Source organism: Chrysemys picta, chromosome 14 (assembly GCF_011386835.1).
Source record: "Chrysemys picta bellii isolate R12L10 chromosome 14, ASM1138683v2, whole genome shotgun sequence".
Taxonomy (NCBI): Eukaryota; Metazoa; Chordata; order Testudines; family Emydidae; genus Chrysemys; species Chrysemys picta.
Window position 1 is genome coordinate 5,711,116 of NC_088804.1, and position 16,892 is coordinate 5,728,007.

Genomic DNA, 16,892 nt, shown 5'->3' on the forward strand with positions numbered 1-16,892 from the left:
CGGCCTGGCACGCTGGTAGGGGTCACAGCAGAGCTATTGCACCTTCACTACAGCCAGCGTCTCCAGCACCTCCTTGGGCTCGGGTTGTCAGAGATGCCACTGGCCATGCCAGGTGCAAGACGAGCTGCGCCTGGAGAGACTGGGCCCCTTCTCCCTCCAGTGAGGGGACACTAACGCGCCCGGGCTCGACTGGCCCCAAGGAAGAGTGGACCCTCTCTCTGGGGTCAGTTACCAAGAAATAGCGGCATGCGCCCCAAACTGGGAACCAGCTGTTGAGACAGATCGTCTGCTACAGAAACGTCCCTTGTAATGGGCCCTGTAGAGCCAGGATCGGGCTGTGCAGGGCAGCCTGGATCCACTAGCTCACTTCCAACAGAGCTGAATTTCATTCTCCACTCTCGTGGTATATTACGCTCCTCTGAGAAGCCACACAATCCTCCCTCCCCGGACCGCACACTCGGCTGGGGCGGCTGTTACACCCTGGGAGAAAGCGTGAAATCGGTCTGCTCCTGGGTTTATCTTTTTGCATGTGGCAAACCTGGATTTTGCCCTACCCTCCACCCCGTCTCCCACCCTCAAGCCTGGGCTGCCTTAGCAGTGCAGACCGGCACGGCCCTGGGAAGGCAGCTGGGATGCTACCAGCAGGGGACCAGTCACAGACAGGCGGGTTTGGTGAGACCTTCCAGTGGAACTGACAAACTGAATTCACTCCACTTTCCCCGCAAAGGGCTACTAGTCCACAGGCTGCGTGTGCCAGCAGGGACGGGATCCATGACCCAGGAGGGCGCTTTCCTACGACGTTCGACGCACCAAACCAAAGGAACCACTCCAAGGGTGCAGTGTCTGAGCATCGCTCGGACTGTGGGCCCGGGACTGTGACCCCCCCAGGCTCCGGGAAGTCCAGCAGGACCATCCTCCTCTTGACGCTACGAGAAAGGGAGGGACAAGGAAAACCTAGCTAATCCAGGCCTTTGCTCCACACTGGGCCTCTCCCACGCACCAGCAATATTCCTCTATGAGCCTGAGACACCTGCCAGTCCCAGGGAGCCCTGCATGCCACGGCAGCCAGCGCTCGGGCCACACCCCACAGTGCCCCAACACCCACTGCAGGCTGTCAGGACTGGCCCGCTGGCCCCCGACCTGCGGCATACCTTGGAACTCAGCACTTCCTTCGCTCTGGACTCAAAGAGATGCTCCAGCTTGTCCGCGTCAATCTCCACTCTCTCCAGGGACGCCCACACGGTGCCCCGGCCAAACCGGCCAGCCCCAGCACGGGAACTGGGGTGTTTCAGCTCCTTCCAGAAGAGCTTCACAGTCTTCTTCTTCTTGGCAGGGGAACGGCCATCTGGCGCAGGGGGGCCCAGCAACGCAGGAGGGGGTGGGCAGCCAGGAACAGGGGGTGGTGGGGGCGGAGGACAGCCGGGGGGTGGGGGACAGCTAGGAGGAGGGGGTGGTGGTGGTGGGGGAGCCAGGAGGCCTCCTGCAGTCAGTGCCCCAGTGCCAGGAGGTGGTGGAGGAGGCACATGGAAAGAGTCATTTCCTACTGCCCCTTGCTCTAAGGCATCAAAATCTTCCTCTTCACCCAGGTCTGAGAAGTCCAGGTCTTTGATCTTCAGCAGCATGGGGCCGGCCTCCGGACGATCCCACATGAACTCAAAGTCCTTTTTAAATGGGGTCAGGAGGGCCCGCTCCACGTTCTGAGCGTTGGCTTCTGCCTCGACACTGGACTGGGTGCGCGGGAGCCGGGTCCGGGCGCCAGAGACCTGCCCGTCAGGGGCCTTGCCATGGGGCCTGGCGTTCTCCAGGTCCTGACTGCCTTGCAGCTCTGCCTGGCTCAGCTGGTCCCCAGCCGCTCGGGGGCGCTGGGCAGAGGCTGACGCCTCAGGGACGAGCAGGTCCTGCTCCGGCTCCACGTGGCTTTTGGCAAACAGCATGTCGCGCATCAGCTTCTTGTCCGAGGAGATGGAGCGGCAGGGATCGGCGCTCTCCTGCGGGGGGACACAGCGCCCTGTGGAGGAACCAAAGGACAGAGCGTGTCCAGGGCATTCACCTTCCCACGGGCACAGTGCCACTGCATCCCTGCACCCCAGCACGCTTCACCTGCGCTTCCCTAGACGTCAGGCTAGAGCTGGCCTGGCGCCTTTCCCTGCAGGCTGTCCTGGCTCCGAGGCCCAGGTCTCCTGCACTGCAAGGCCCAGTGCTGGACATGGGGCGGGGGCAGAGACCAGGCACCTCCATGGCATGCCGTTCTGAGTTTGCGAGCTCAACCCGGCATCCAGGAGGTCCATTACACTCCCCCCCCACCCCGCTCTCACTGACAGCCACAGCCCCTTTGCCCACCATGCCCCCCCCGCTCTCATTGACAGCCACAGCCCCTTTGCCCAGTCCCCCTGACACTGACTGCCACAGCCCCTTTTGCCCACCGTGCCCCCCCCTCCACTGACTGCCACAGCCCCTTTGCCCACTGTGCCCCCCCACTGACTGCCACAGCCCCTTTGCCCACCATGCCCCCCCCCCACTGACTGCCACAGCCCCTTCGCCCACCGTGCCCTCCCTCCACTGACTGCCACAGCCCCTTCGCCCACCATGCCCCCCCTCCACTGACTGCCAAAGCCCCTTCGCCCACTGTGCCCCCCCTCCACTGACTGCCACAGCCCCTATACCCAGCCCCCCCGTTCTCACTGCCACAGCCCCTTTGCCCACCATGCTCCCCCCCGCTCTCACTGCCACAGCCCCTTCGCCCACCATGCCCCCCCACTGACTGCCACAGCCCCTTTGCCCAGGGCCCCCCCTCCCCGCTCTCACTGACTGCCACAGCCCCTTTGCCCACCGTGCCCCCCCCACTTTCACTGATTGCCACAGCCCCTTTGCCCACCGTGCCCCCCCCGCTCTCACTGCCACAGCCCCTTTGCCCACCGTGCCCCCCCCGCTCTCACTGCCACAGCCCCTTTGCCCACCGTGCCCCCCCGCTCTCACTGACTGCCACAGCCCCTTTGCCCAGGGCCCCCCAGGTCAGTGACTCTCCCGCTGCAGCAAAGGCCACCCCCAGCACTAGATGCACCTCTCTGGGGTGGCAGGACAGGCGGCCGCTTGGCACAACTGGGCGGGAATGCTAGAGCCTGGCAAGCAGCAGGGGGCTCCGGGAAGCGCCAGGCGGTTCAAGGTGGTGGGGGTTTGGGTCCCTAGTGACTGAAGCAGGCGCGTTTGGGGGAGGGGAGCAGAGGGTCACTCAGGTTGCAGGAGCATCTGGCCACAGGGTGTCCCAGGGCGGGTCCTTGCCTGATGTGCCGTCTCCTTTCTCGTCCCTCCCTGGAGCGATCCCGACTGACGGCAGGCGCGGCTCCTGCTCGTTCGCCGTCTCATTCTGCTCCTTCTCCTCGCTCAGCGCCAGCCTCCCTGCAGCCCGGACACAGCAGTCGTTAGGCAGCCTGGTGCCGCTAGGCAGGGCAGGGGCAAGGTGGGGAGTGCGGGCTGGCCCCTGGGGCATCACCCTGCCACCCCCAGGGCGTGTGCGCAGTCCCTGCAATGGTGGGGAGTTTCCCTAGTGGGCGGGTCCCACTCCTCCGGGGGAGAGGGGGCTCCCGGCATCTGGCGGCTGCTCACACAGACACTGGCCTGGCTGGTACCTGCACAGCCAGCCCCACATCCCATGCGCAGCGTCTGTGCGCGCTCCCACCGGAGCCAGGCAGAGCCCCATGGTCCTGCCAGCTGTCCGGAGCACACGCCCAGTGGGCCAAGGCCTGCAGCAGGATTGGAGCTGGATCCCTGCCCCCAGGTGCTCTTGGGCCCTAGAAGGGAGGGGGCTGTGATGAGACCTTGCAGCCTGGCTCCTGGTCACTTGGGAAGGGAGGGGCTGGAAATGACAGGCAGCGGCAGGGTGGCACACACCAGGCACACGGGACCTGCGTACCTGCTGAGGGGGGGCACACCGCCCCTCTGGGCTGCATGGCACGCACCGGGCACACGGGACCTGCGTACCTGCTGGGGGTGGCACGCCGCCCCTCTGGGCTGCATGGCACGCACCGGGCACACGGGACCTGCGTACCTGCTGGGGGTGGCACGCTGCCCCGCTGGGCTGCATGGCACGCACCGGGCACACGGGACCTGCGTACCTGCTGGGGGTGGCACGCCGCCCCGCTGGGCTGCATGGCACGCACCGGGCACACGGGACCTGCATACCTGCTGGGGGTGGCACGCCGCCCCTCTGGGCTGCATGGCACGCACCGGGCACACGGGACTTGCGTACCTGCTGGGGGTGGCACGCCGCCCCGCTGGGCTGCATGGCACACACCGGGCACACGGGACCTGCGTACCTGCTGGGGGTGGCACGCCGCCCCTCTGGGCTGCATGGCACGCACCGGGCACACGGGACCTGCGTACCTGCTGGGGGTGGCACGCCGCCCCTCTGGGCTGCATGGCACGCACCAGGCACACGAGACCTGCGTACCTGCTGGGGGTGGCTCTGGGCTGAGCTGGCCGCCCCCTGGAATGGCTTCGGCGAGGACGTCAAGCCGTCCCTTGGACATCGCAGACAGCTTCTCCTTTTGGGATGAAACCAGGTTTTCCAAGAAGCGAGCTCTGCAAAAGGGAGTTGAATGTCTGCGACCAGCCGCATGCAGGCAGGGCACAGGGCCAAGGTGCACGTGTCTAGCAGAGGCAGCCGTGTCCCGGGACAGCACTGCTGGCATGCCTGACACCCTCCGCCTCTCGGGTCAGAGCACACACCCCACCACACAGTACGCAGAGCCATGTGTGTGTCAGGCCAGCACACGCCTACAGCCACCCAGGTCCAGCAGCCTTCCCCTCCCGCCGCCGGGACGGCCTGGCCAGACAGCCGAGCACCTGCGCATGAGGGAGCCCTGGTGTCCCCAGCTCCTCCGTCCCACACTGGGGCAGAGAAAACCCAGGCATCCGCTCAGCTCTGACACACCCTGTAAATCACCTCACTGCCCCCTCTGACACTCCCGGCCCCCTTACGCGATGGGCAGCCCCCCCGAAAGCTGCCAACACGCATGGTGCAGTCTTCCTGCCTAGGGATTCGAGTGGTCCCCGGGGCCGGGGTCACACTGCAGTTCCCAGCTAGGATCCTGCTGCCTTCGCTCCCCACCCTCATGTGCAGCACTGTGCCAGGCTGCCACCCACAGCCCAGAGGCGGACGCATTCTGGCTGTGGGGAAAGCAGGCATGTGAGAGGCCAGTGGGGAGATGGGAAGGGCTCCAGAGTTAGAGTGGCCGAGTGCGTTGAAGGTAGTTTAACAGAGCAGGGACTCTCCCTTCGCCTGGTGTCCTGGATCGACAGCCCCTCCTTCTCCGGGCAGGCTGGGGAAGTTCCCCAGGAAAATGTTCAACGGGGGCAGTTCAAAGATGTCAAAAATGGCTCCTCTCAGGTTTCCGGGGCTCCCTGGACATTACATGAGCTTGCTTTAAATCTCAGCCTTGGGGGTAGCTAGGAATGTAACAAAACCCAGGACACGGGCTAACTGAAAACAAGGGAGCCAGTTCCCATAGGGCCTGGGGGATCCTGCAGCCTCAGAACTCGCTGCGAAATGTGCCGCTCGCCGTAAAATTACGCTCCAGGAACCCAGCTTTTATTTAGAGGAAGAAGCTGCCCCCAGCACTAGTGGCCGTGATATCACCCTGAGATCTGGGAAACAGGTGCCGCTCCATTGCTGTCTCCCCAGGCTGCCTTCAGCCTGAAACAGCCGCTCAGCCTGGGGAGATAGCTCTGCAGTGAATGGAAGGGGTAACAATTAAACCGTCATCATTAGGGCTCAGAGTTAACCCAGCTAATGTGTGCATCTCTCAGTCCCAAACTGACTCGCTGGTGCCAAAAGCGCCAGCAACCATCGTCTCCAGCTTCCCTGACAACGTCTGGGTCCTGTGCTGTTTGGGCACACCTCTGCAGCACAGTCGGAATGGAAAACGGGGTGGCCAGGCAAAACGAGCAATCTCATCCTGGTCTGCCCAACCAACTCCCTGCCCGATGTAATTCACGACACTCGGACGTCTGCCACGGAAAGGGACCCACCGCAACGCTGCAGCTGGCGGCACAGCAGCACTGAAGGACCCAGGGGCCCTGCCGCAGAGCTTGTGGCACTGCTCAGGGAGCCCAGACACCCGGAAAGGCTGAAACACTAAAAATCTTCCAGCACACGGCTTGAAGCTCGCGGCTTCCCAAGCTAGAGCGCTCTAAGGAGCTAGGCAGGGCTGGAGGGTCCTGCTAGGGCTGGGACCAATGTGTGTCTATCGCTCGCTGTGGGGGCTGAGTTACCCACAAAGCACGCTGGAGGGAGTCAAGGAAACCAATCTCCCCTCTTTCCACAGCCCAACCTCTCTGCCCTGGAGGATACAGCCCAAGCCAGGCTCGGACGGGCGCTGTCCCCCAGCTCGGCTGAGGGAAGTGCAACCACACACACCTTGGGGAGGCAGATGTGTGGGAGCCAATCAGCCCCCACGACCCATGTGACATTTACCCTAGAGAACAACACCCGAGCCCTGCTGTGACGTTATTGATATAATCTGGGACCATATAGAACATGGTTGCAACCAAGGACCTGTAGTGGCACCAAATCTTGTATAAAGGGGGTCAAATGAGGTATCTAAGACAAGGTTATGGTTTGCTGGTTATGATTATGCTGTCTATATGTGTGTAACAATTTTGTAGTTGAAGTTATGAATATTGGCTCTATACGGTCTGTATTTCAAACTTATGCTATGCTTCTGGGAGACATCCCAGGCAAGTTGGTGTTAGCTCTGCCTAGCCTGCTTGATGGCCCATTAAGGACCATCAGCTATACAATTGACCCATTGAGAGAAGGCAGATACGCCTTGCAACTCAGCAAAGTATGCAGGAACCGGCCCATGTGACTCCAGACTCCATTTTGCTGTAATTTTCCACAGTAAGAACAAAGAGGTGTTCTTACACCTGGAAAAGACTATAAAAGGCGGATGCCTCGTCTCCATCTTGTCTTCAATCCTGCTTCTTACCTCTGGAGGAACTTTGCTACAAACTGAAGCTCTGAACAAAGGACTGAACGACCCATCCCAGCTGGGGATGTTTCAGAGACTTGATTTTGAACCTGCAGTTTATTTCATCACTGCTACAAGCCTGAACCAAGAACTTTGCCATTACTGTATGTAATTGATTCCATTTAACCAGTTCTAGCTCTCATCTATATCTTTTTCCTTTTATGAATAAACCTTTAGATTTTAGATTCTAAAGGATTGGCAGCAGCGTGATTTGTGGGTAAGATCTGATTTGTATATTGACCTGGGTCTGGGGCTTGGTCCTTTGGGATCGAAAGAACCTTTTTTCTTTTACTGGGGTATTGGTTTTCATAACCATTTGTCCCCATAACGAGTGGCACTGGTGGTGATACTGGGAAACTGGAGTGTCTAAGGGAATTGCTTGTGTGACTTGTGGTTAGCCAGTGGGGGGAGACCAAAGTCTTCACTGTCTGGCTGGTTTGGTTTGCCTTAGAGGTGGAAAAACCCCAGCCTTGGGCTGTAACTGCCCTGTTTGAGCAATTTGTCCTGAATTGGCACTCTCAGTCCCACCAGAACTGCATCGTTACACCTGCTCTGCTCCGGGGGCGCCCAGGCCTGGCTCCAGCGGGACCGAGGGCACATCTGAAGATGCGCCCACATCTGTACTTACTCAAACTTCCTCAGAACGGGCTTGTCCCCACGCAAAGGGGGACTCTCCTCTCGCCTGAGAGAAAAGAGCAGTTAGCACCGCTGCCCGGCGCGGCCCATGCTTTCCGCATGCTTTCCACACGGCAACCGCCTCTCAGCTCCACACGGCAGCCACCTCTCAGCGTCAGGGCAGCCCCATGGTCTCCAGCCCGAGCAGAAACGGCACGGCACGCCCCAGAGCGAACGGCACTGCCCCCTGTGCTGCCAGCCCCTGCTCTCCAGGCCAATCCATCTAAGGGCACGTCTGGGCTGCAGGCGTCAGCTCCACCTCAGGGCGACATACAGCACCAGTTCTGACCGAGCTAGTGCGCTAGGAGCAGCGTGGGGGGCTAGCTGCTCAGGTACGTGTAGAGTATCTGGGCTGGCACTGTACTGGGGGCAGACAGCCCCTCCCGGCGACACTATTTGATCAGGCTAGCGTGATCAGAGCTAGCACGGGGACCAGGGAATCACACCCCCAGCTCCAGTGTGGACGCACCCTAAGGGAATGTCTACACTGCAAGGCAAGCCCAGGGTCCCATAAGGGGGCAGAGTCCAAGCCAGGACCCAGGGTCCGACCCCTATTGCTTTGCAGGGTAGACGCAGCTCCACTGGTCTCGTGCTCTGGGCATCTGCCAAAAATATCCCATGGCCCGACTTCCCTTGTCTGCTTGGCAGTCACGTTTGGTGGATGGTCACGTCTTCCCCGCAAAGGGCTAGAGCAGTCACATGCTGGGAAGCCTGGGATACGGGTGGTTGGACACGGGCCTGCATAATGTAGTCAAGATGCTGGAGCCCCAGCTTGGGACCTAACCTCTCCTAACCTGGGGTTACAAATGAGAGTAGACGCTGAAGCCTGAGGTTAGCAAACCCCAGCTCTGCTACGTTGTGTTCTACTGACTCTGGGCTAACTCGCAGTGTCGACATATCCTACATCTGCCACCACAATCGGAGCTTCCCTGTGCCGCTCTGAGCCTCTTGTCCAGCCCAGGGACATCCCCCAGCCGCTGCATTGGGCCCACCTCTGCTGAGAGTGCCCGCTGCGCACCAGACTGGGAAAATCCCTGCCATGCAGCAGCCCTGTCCAACCGACAGCCATGTCTGGAGAAGCGAGATCCGCTAACTATGGGCTCAGAGACGAGGGGCTCAGCACCCCGTGTGTGATCCTCCTGCCCCCCAGGCCAGCCGACAGCCCCCTGGGCATAGCGCACGCTGGTCACTCGACAGGCTGCCACCATCAGTCTGGTCGTCCCCTCCCTCAGCAGAGGTGCTCCCTCCCCCACGACCGTTACAGGAGCAGCCGTGGCGAAGGTCCCTGGGGCAAGGAATGGGGTTCCACACACTGGCCAGTCCTTTGCAAGGGCTCGTAGAGGGGTGGGGGACTGCCACCCTTCCCATACCCACCATGCCTCCAGAGGGCATCCCGGCAGCCATTTTGGAGGGCAGCCATTTTCACACCCAGTTCAGCGCCCACAGCACACGAGCTGTCAGTTAACACAGCCGGCCTCCAGCCACACACAGCAGCCGCCGGAACGCGGGTTCTAGTGACGCCCCGGGGCAGGCCCAGCTGCTGAACCTGATGCTGGAACCCCCAAGGGGACCCGGCCATAACCAGGCAGCTCCCCGCTCCCCTCCATCCAGGCACAGAACAAGGGGCCAGCCCAAATGAACAGCACGAGGGACTCACACAGAGACCCCAACCCCGAGGATGGCACCGCCAGCCCAGCAGTCAGAGTGCAGCGGCTCAGGCCTCACTCAGACATGGGCCTGCACCAGGCCGCTCCACACGCCCCAGCAGTGGGCTAGCCGGTCGCTCGCTGCGTGCTCTGCGCACCATGTCTGGGGTTATGGCTGACTAAGAACCAACATGCTGGCGAGGGGCAGTGGGGCAGGCTGCATGGTGCTCTGCTGGCCCTCAAGATTACAGAGAGGGGATGGGGGACGGAGGGGGGGAAGTGCTGCAGAGACAAGCAGGGGGGTTTCCTACGTCGTTGTGGAGGTGGCTGGACAAGCTCAGCACCAAGAGGAGGTCTCTGGCCCCAGCCTAGGAGAAAGCCTCGTGTGGCTGGCTCAGTGGTCAGTGATCAGGAAAGATGGGACCTCGATTGCTGAGTGGAACGTAGCTCCCAGCCCAGCGAAGGAGTTTCAGGAAGTGCTGCCCGGCAACGCAAAGCACGTAATGGGGACAGACTCGTGTGGCCAGCACTCAGAGGAGACCCAGGCCTGGAAGCAGCAGATGCAGCCTCATGCAAGCAAACCCCAGTGCAGCGCCCATGCTCCAGCCTAATGGAGCGCAGGGAGAGGCGGCCTAGACAGACCAGCCGCAGGCAGGGAGAGGAAACTAGCCACAGCACGCGGGAGGAGCATGCCGGGAAGGGTCACATGCACACGCACGCAGCCTCCGTGTCACTTACCAAACAGGGGCAGTTTGGTGAAGTCTGAAAAAGGAAAGAAAGTTGAGGCAGAGGAGAATCAGTGCCGAGAGAAGGAGCAGAGAGTGTGAGAGCCGGAGCTAGAGATGCCACCCATCCACTTGGGGACAGCCTGCCTGAGCTGAGGGGGCACCGCCAGCAGAGGAGTGGGCAGGCGGGCAGGCCATTCCCATGGCGCTGGCTGGGATCCCGGTATTCGCAGAGACCCCACTCTGCGGGGGGGAGCACGCTGGCTGGATGCTGGAGGGCCTTCCCCTTTTCCCCCTTTGGGAGGGTACTGATCACCCACTAGACGCCTCCACCCAGCTGAGCAGGGCCCAGAGGCAACAGCTGGGAACCCCGCCCCCGCAGTGTGCTGTCTCCACGGGGTACGTCAGCATGCTGACTCCAGAGCGCCCCGCGAGTGTGGACAGTGTAGACTGGGTCCCTCTCACGCAGTGCTGCCCCCTCCTGCTGGCCCATCCGCTACACACCCCTCCTGCACACCTGGACAGCTTCCCTCCACACAGCTCCCTTCCCATCACCACCTGGAGCTCCCAAGGAGCCCTGCTCCTCCACAGGGGGGGCTGGCTCCCGAGCTCTAGGAACCATTCCGGATCCACAACCGGCCTTCCCTGTCGCACGCAGTCCTTCTTGCGCAGGCCAGGGGCCCAGGCATCCCCAGGAGGATGGGCTGTCGATGGGCTCCCCCCGATCCCCCACAGGAAGGGCCCTGGGGCTACACAGCGCCACCGACCCACTGCCGGAACACACCCAGAGCGCCTGAGACCATGGACAGGCCCCAGCTCAGGTCAGTGTGGGGACATCTACACTGCAAAGGAAACCCCTGGCGCCAAGTCTGAGGGGGGGAGGGTCTCAGAGCCCGCGCAGGAACATCCACACTGCTGTTTTCAGCCCCACAGCGCCAGCCTGAGTTACTTGACCTGGGCTCTCAGGTGGTTTATTTATTTATTTATTCTGCTGCGTAGACACACTCTGGGGTATCTCTGCTGAGAGGGGATGGGACAGGGACGTGGGGGGGGCAGGGGTGTCTCTGCCTCACAGTCCCTCTGACCTCGCAGTGCCCCCCCTCAGACTCACGCTCCCTCAGTGTCCTGCCCAGAGCCTCCCCCAGGCCTGTCTCGCGCCTTGCCCCAGCAGGGCCAGCACACACTCCTCAGTTCCCGCCAAGTTGAGGCAACTCACTTGAAAACGCTCCTCTCCCCCAGGCCGGGGTGCTCCCTCTCCTCCGGGGAGGCCGGCGCAGAGAGCCGCACGTTGGACGTGCTGTTGTAAACACTCTCGAAGCAGGGCCTGAAACGGCAGCAGCGCAGACTCAGCCTACGCCCCACGAGCCAGCCCCTCTTTGCAGCCGTGCGGCCAGCAGGGCCTGGCATGCACCGGGAGGGGCCCTTGCTGTGACGTTTCAATGGATCACACACAGCACCCCATCATTCACCTGCAGGGGGCGCACACGGAGACTCGGGGCCTGGCCGCAGACACTTCATTCAGGGTGCCCACCCGGGCCAAGCGCCCGGACAGGAGCCCTGCAGGTCCAGCGTGGCTAAGACAGCCCTGAGGAGTTGGAGATGGAGCAGATCACAGCTCGCAACATGCAGATCCCTGGCTGGGCATGCCCAGCCCACGGCCTCAGGTCTGCCCCAGCCTCTGCAGTACCACCCAAACCCTTTGAACAGTCCTGCCCCAAACCCCCAGAACCCAGCTCTGTTCCTGCACACAGCTACTGGCCAGCCTGCCTGTCCCTGCCGAACGCCCAGTACTCACGGAGCTGGGCTGCTCTCCGTCCCCGTCTCGGCAGTGGGTTCCCTCGCGGGGCTGGAGGGCTCAGGCAGCTTGTTGTCCTCCACGGCTGGGCTTGGGGAGCCTGCACCGGCTCCGGCATCTACGTTGCCACCCAGGGAGCGCCGGCCCCGCCGGTTCTCGTCTGTTTTCCGCCGCTCCTTGCGCGCCCCCGGCGGCAGCTCTTCCACTCCGTCTTCGTGTCTGAGCGAGGTCTGCGGAGAGCAGCACACGGGCAGAGCGTGCCAGGATACGCTGGGCTGCCTCCCAGCTGCTGTCATGGGGCTCCTATGCCCACCGGGCTCAGCGTGAACCAAGGCTGCCTCCTCTGCCTAAGCCTGCTGACAGCCTAAACCAACGGCTCCAAGAGGCGTGAACGCCCCCAGCACCCATCGGCCTCACCGTGGAGCAACTAACGTCTAGCCACGGGGTGCCGAGTGTGACAACAGGGGAGAGTGCAGCTACTCGGCACAACCCCTCTGCGAGCCAGAGATCGTCTCCATCCCCTCTGCAGGCTGGGGAGGGGAGCTGAGATCAGGCCTGGCTGGGGGGAGATACAACATGGCTGTGTGGGGCAGCGACCCCAGGCTCTGGGGGTCGGCAGCGCTAGGCCTGTCCCAACACCCCAGTGACCTGCCCAGCCCCATGGAGGCTGGAGCATCTGTCAGTACCTGGCAGGTCCTCAGCTTCCTGTCCAACCTCCAGGGCACCTCCCTGCAGGCAGGATGCTCCCGTAGGTGTGGCCAGGACAATCCCAGAACCCCCTGCGTAAGGGGGGGGGAGGGGTGAGTCCTTCCAAGCCTCTGGCCTGCACCCGAGGGCAGGGGAGATGGAGGGGCAGGGGGCTGCAGCCCATGGAGAGGAAATGCACTCACTTCGTAGATTGCAAACTGCTGCTTCACGTCAGGATCCAGGCCTTTGTTGTGCATGTGGCGCTGCACAATGCGCTCCATCCCCTGCTGCTCCAGGCAGTCTGTCACGTCGTAGAACGAGTCCTGGTCCGGGAGGGCCGCCAGCGTCTGAGCAACACCAAGGAGACGCAGTCAGGCCAGCCCGCGGCACAGGGGCTAGCAGGCCTCTTGCCCACACCTCCCAGCCCAGGCGCCAGAGCAGGACTGCACAGGTGAAGGGCAGGGGTGGGAGGAAGGAGCAACATGGGAGCCACTCCCAGGAACGCACGAAACATGCTCCAAACCACAGCCGCCAGCTGCTTGTTCTTTGTCCTCTGAGCAGCCAGGGGGTGGGCGGGATGGGCCGGGCTGCGGCCGCTCTGCCTCGCGGTACTGACCTTGTTGATAAGTGTCATCGCAAACACCAGCAGCTCCGTGTCGGCCCCATTGCGCTCCTCTAAGATTGCAACCAGGTTGGACCATGGATACGCCCCTAGGAAACAGCACCACAAGCCTGGCAAACAGGGTCCCTGAGCAGGGCAGGCTTCCTCCTCGTGACTGGTGCCCCCCCATCAGGCAGCAGCCAGGCAGATCGGCCCACTTCCGGACTCCCTTCCTTCCCTCCCCCCCGAGGAAGCACCAGGGGGCAGAGCCCCCACCAGTTCGTTACACTGTGCGTCCTGTGGAGAGCTTTGCACCTGAGACCCAGGACTCAGAGCTGCAGCCTGCTTGCGCCCAGGGAGGTGGGAGCTCCGAAAGGGGATCCTGTGTTAACAGATCCACCGAGAGCCTCCGAGTGGGGCTTACTGCCATGTGAGGACAGTAGCCGGGCCCACTGGGCCAGCCAGCACGCCGCGCACCAAGTGCTGGGGAGACGACGAATGTGGGAATTCCAGAGCTGCCAGCCCCTGCAGCATGCCGCACCAGGCTGGAACCTGGCTCTCTGCCAGCCAGTTCAGACCGAGGTGTTCTCTGGGATGGCCCTGCACCCCATCTGCCCCCCTCAGGGCATGCACGGCCCTGGTGTGACGGAGGCGCCCGAGCACCATCTGTTACCAGAGGCCCAGCACAGCCTGCACCATGTAGATACCACATGCAGAAGGAAGATCCCTACACGAGCTTTATTCCCCTCCTCCTCTGTCTAACCCGGACTCTGACCAGGGTGTCGCCCCCTCCCATCCTCCTCTCACTCCCGTGTGCTGCTGCTTTAACCCCAGGCTAGCTGGCCTGGCCTGGCTGTAGCTAGAGCTCAAATTCTGCCTTCGCTGGGGCTGGTCACAGGCCCACTTCACAGAGAGGACCCAGGCTAAGCCACGCGACTGCTGACAGTCCTCCACCTTTCCCACAATTCCCCCCGCGTGGCCCGGACAGACACGTTCCCCACAATTCCCTGGGAGGGAACATCTCACCCACTGCAGTGCAAAGCAGCCTGGCACTTACCCCAGAAGTCCCAGCGCCACACAGGTGAGTGCGGCACCAGTGCGGACCAGGTAACTGGAGCCTGGTGGTGCAGTGTGGTGGCTCCCACCCTGCCCTGAGCACAGGGCACACTCACCACTGGGACAGACACGTCAATACCCTGACCTGCCAGCAGAGGTCGCTGTAGCACCACATGCAGGCCAGCACGCCCAGCTGCTCTCCCAGACAGAGCCCCGGGCTCACGCAGGGCCCAGAGACACCGGCACCCCCTCTTCCTCCCAGTACAGTGGGTCTCCTGGAAATCCCACAGAGCACTGGCAGCTTCCTTTCCAGCCTGAGACCCTGCCCCTAGCCTGGGGCATCCCTGGCTAGTCCCCCTCTGCAGGATGCGGCTGGGCAGCCCCCAGGACCATCCCGCTCTCCTTGGGGCTCACAGTCCCACCCAGAGCCTGGCCCCGGCTCGCCAGGTTGGGGGCCAGCTGCTGCAGCAGCATGGGTGCGCGTTGCTGCGGAGGTGGGGTGCCCCGGGAACAGACCTGGCTCTCATGGCGCGCAGGCAGGAGGCTGCAGAGTTATGGTGGCAGGTTTCCTGTCTTGCAGCGGGGGGCTGCCAGGAGAGAGGACGGCTGCCCCAAGGGCCGGCTCTGGGCAGAGAGCACACCGAGACAGGGTGGCAGAGCGGGCTGAGGCTGGGGAGGGCATGGTGGGAGGGCAGCAAGTTCCCATCTGAAGCACAGAGCTACTGCTGAGCTTCCAGAACATCACAGCGCCACGCAGCCGCTGGGCCTCCTGGGGGCGCCGTGCTCCTCTACCGGCTCAGCCAGCGTGCAGCCCGATGGGATGTTTATAGCCGAGCCGTCTGAATCGCATGCACCCAAGTCCCTGCCCCAGGAGCATGAGGGTTTGGTTACCAGCAACGCCCCGTGCCCCCGGCCTGCCCTCCAGTGCTGGCCCGGGCAGCGTGCAGGGCCTGAGTGCGACTGAGTCTCTCTGACGTGAGTGTGCGCTGTTACTGTGGCGGCGGGGGCCTGCGGGGGGGACTCCCTGAGGGGACCCAGCCAGGGCACCCCTATTTCAATCCCGAGTGTTTGCACACTGCAGCTCACAGCCTGCCAGGCGGCTTCCCCCAGGCACCGGGGGGTTGCCGCGCTCACCTCTAGCCTGCTCCACCGTGTTGACAGCCTGGATGAGGAGCTGGGCATTGGACTCCGTGTACTCAACAAACACCAGCAGCAGCTTCAGCGCCATTTTCACCACCAGGCGGTACTGGGGAGGCAGAGGGGCGTATTAGAGGGCTGGCGCGTGAGGAGCTCACTGTTCCGCACTCGATTCACAGACAGCAGAGCCAACAGCAGCTGCCCGGGTCCTCAGTGCAGAGGGGAGAGGTCAGGTCCCAGCACACAATGCTCTGGGTGCCAGACAGGCCGCTGCTGGTCAGGATCAGGGCCACACTTCAGCCAGCAAGCTGTGACGCACAGAGAACAAACTCCGAGGCCTGGTGCCGGCCGGAGCAGAGGCAGCCCCCAGACCGAGCTAGCACTTCTAGTCCTTGCTGTGTCTCTGTCATCTGTTAGTCTCTAAGGTGCCCCAGGGACTCCTCGTTGTTTTGCTGATACAGACTAAAACGGCTACCACCACTCTGAAACCTGCCAGGCAGCTCTGCCAAGTGCCCTGAGAGAGGCCGGCCTTGTTCACAGCCCCCCTTGGCCTGCGGTTGGGCACATTTTGTCCCTGCAGTGTCAAACTCCACTCGCAGCAGGAAATGGGGGCATCTCTACAGCTTCTGGTTCAATGAGAAAGGCCCGTAAAGGGACCCCCTTTACCAGGATCCCTTTGGGTAGGTAGGAAATGAGCCCTCCTGGGCATGCTGTTCAAACGCACTGAGTGGGGTAATGGAAGTTCTTCGAGACTCGGCGTCCCTATCAGTATCCTACACGTGGGTACGCGAGCGCCACGCACCCGAGTCCGGAATGTCTTCAAAGCCATGGCCATCAACCCCCACGTGTGCAGTAATTCTCCTCGCGCTCCCGACCGAGGGTGTAAGAGGCAGGGCAGGTCGATGCTGCTCTGGCCGGATGCGAAGCAGAGGGGACGGAGTGGGCTGGTGGAATACAGATGGGGACCACACTTCTCAAAGAAGCGCCAGTTACAGTGAGTAACCACCACCACTACTTCGAGGGCTGGCCCCTGGGTGTATTGCACAAGCAGGGCTCAGGCCGGAGGAGGGTGCGAGGAAGCTGGCAGCAGAGGTGCTGCCGTCCCTGTGGCGGCCTCCGCTCTTGCTGACCGTTGGAGCACAGTGCGCTGTGAAACCACAGAGGGAACTCCACGTCGCCGCCCTGCAGACGTCCCAGAAGCATGCCGGGGAGGCAGCTGGTGCCCACACAGCGCGAGCTGTGATACGCCCACGACGGGGAAGCTTTGCGGTTTTGTAGCATTCTAAGATGCCTCCTGAAACGGACTTAGAAACCCTTGTGAGGATATGGCTTGTCCCCACCACCTTTCTGCCATGGATAAATGGCATGTCCACAGTATCAAGCGCATGCTGGTGGGGACGCGTCCAGGCCGAAAACTGCCACCATTTAGCCAGGTAGCAGAGTCTAGTCGAATCCTTCCTGCTTTGGGTCAGGAGTGGAGACTGCAGGTAGGGGAGGAAGAGATCCTCCCATGTCACAAAGGTCACCGTAGGACCCGGAATC

The 16,892-nt window shown here is 62.3% G+C and overlaps 1 protein-coding gene across 4 annotated transcripts in view; it reads right to left on the reverse strand.

Moving 5' to 3' along the window:
• FHOD1 (formin homology 2 domain containing 1) overlaps window positions 1-16,892 on the reverse strand; it is a 62,716-nt gene that overhangs the window by 8,248 nt on the left and 37,576 nt on the right. For 2 of the 4 annotated variants that reach the window (XM_065567544.1, XM_065567546.1), the window contains exons 7-16: window positions 15,348-15,459; window positions 13,173-13,267; window positions 12,760-12,903; window positions 11,870-12,099; window positions 11,291-11,398; window positions 10,088-10,111; window positions 7,657-7,710; window positions 4,448-4,578; window positions 3,280-3,396; window positions 1,152-2,008 (exon numbers count right to left, since the gene is read on the reverse strand). In XM_065567544.1, the coding sequence (XP_065423616.1) occupies window positions 1,152-2,008; window positions 3,280-3,396; window positions 4,448-4,578; window positions 7,657-7,710; window positions 10,088-10,111; window positions 11,291-11,398; window positions 11,870-12,099; window positions 12,760-12,903; window positions 13,173-13,267; window positions 15,348-15,459 (1,872 nt within the window). The remainder of the gene's footprint in view (window positions 1-1,151; window positions 2,009-3,279; window positions 3,397-4,447; window positions 4,579-7,656; window positions 7,711-10,087; window positions 10,112-11,290; window positions 11,399-11,869; window positions 12,100-12,759; window positions 12,904-13,172; window positions 13,268-15,347; window positions 15,460-16,892) is intronic. The other 2 variants (XM_065567547.1, XM_065567545.1) reach the window with 2 other exon arrangements.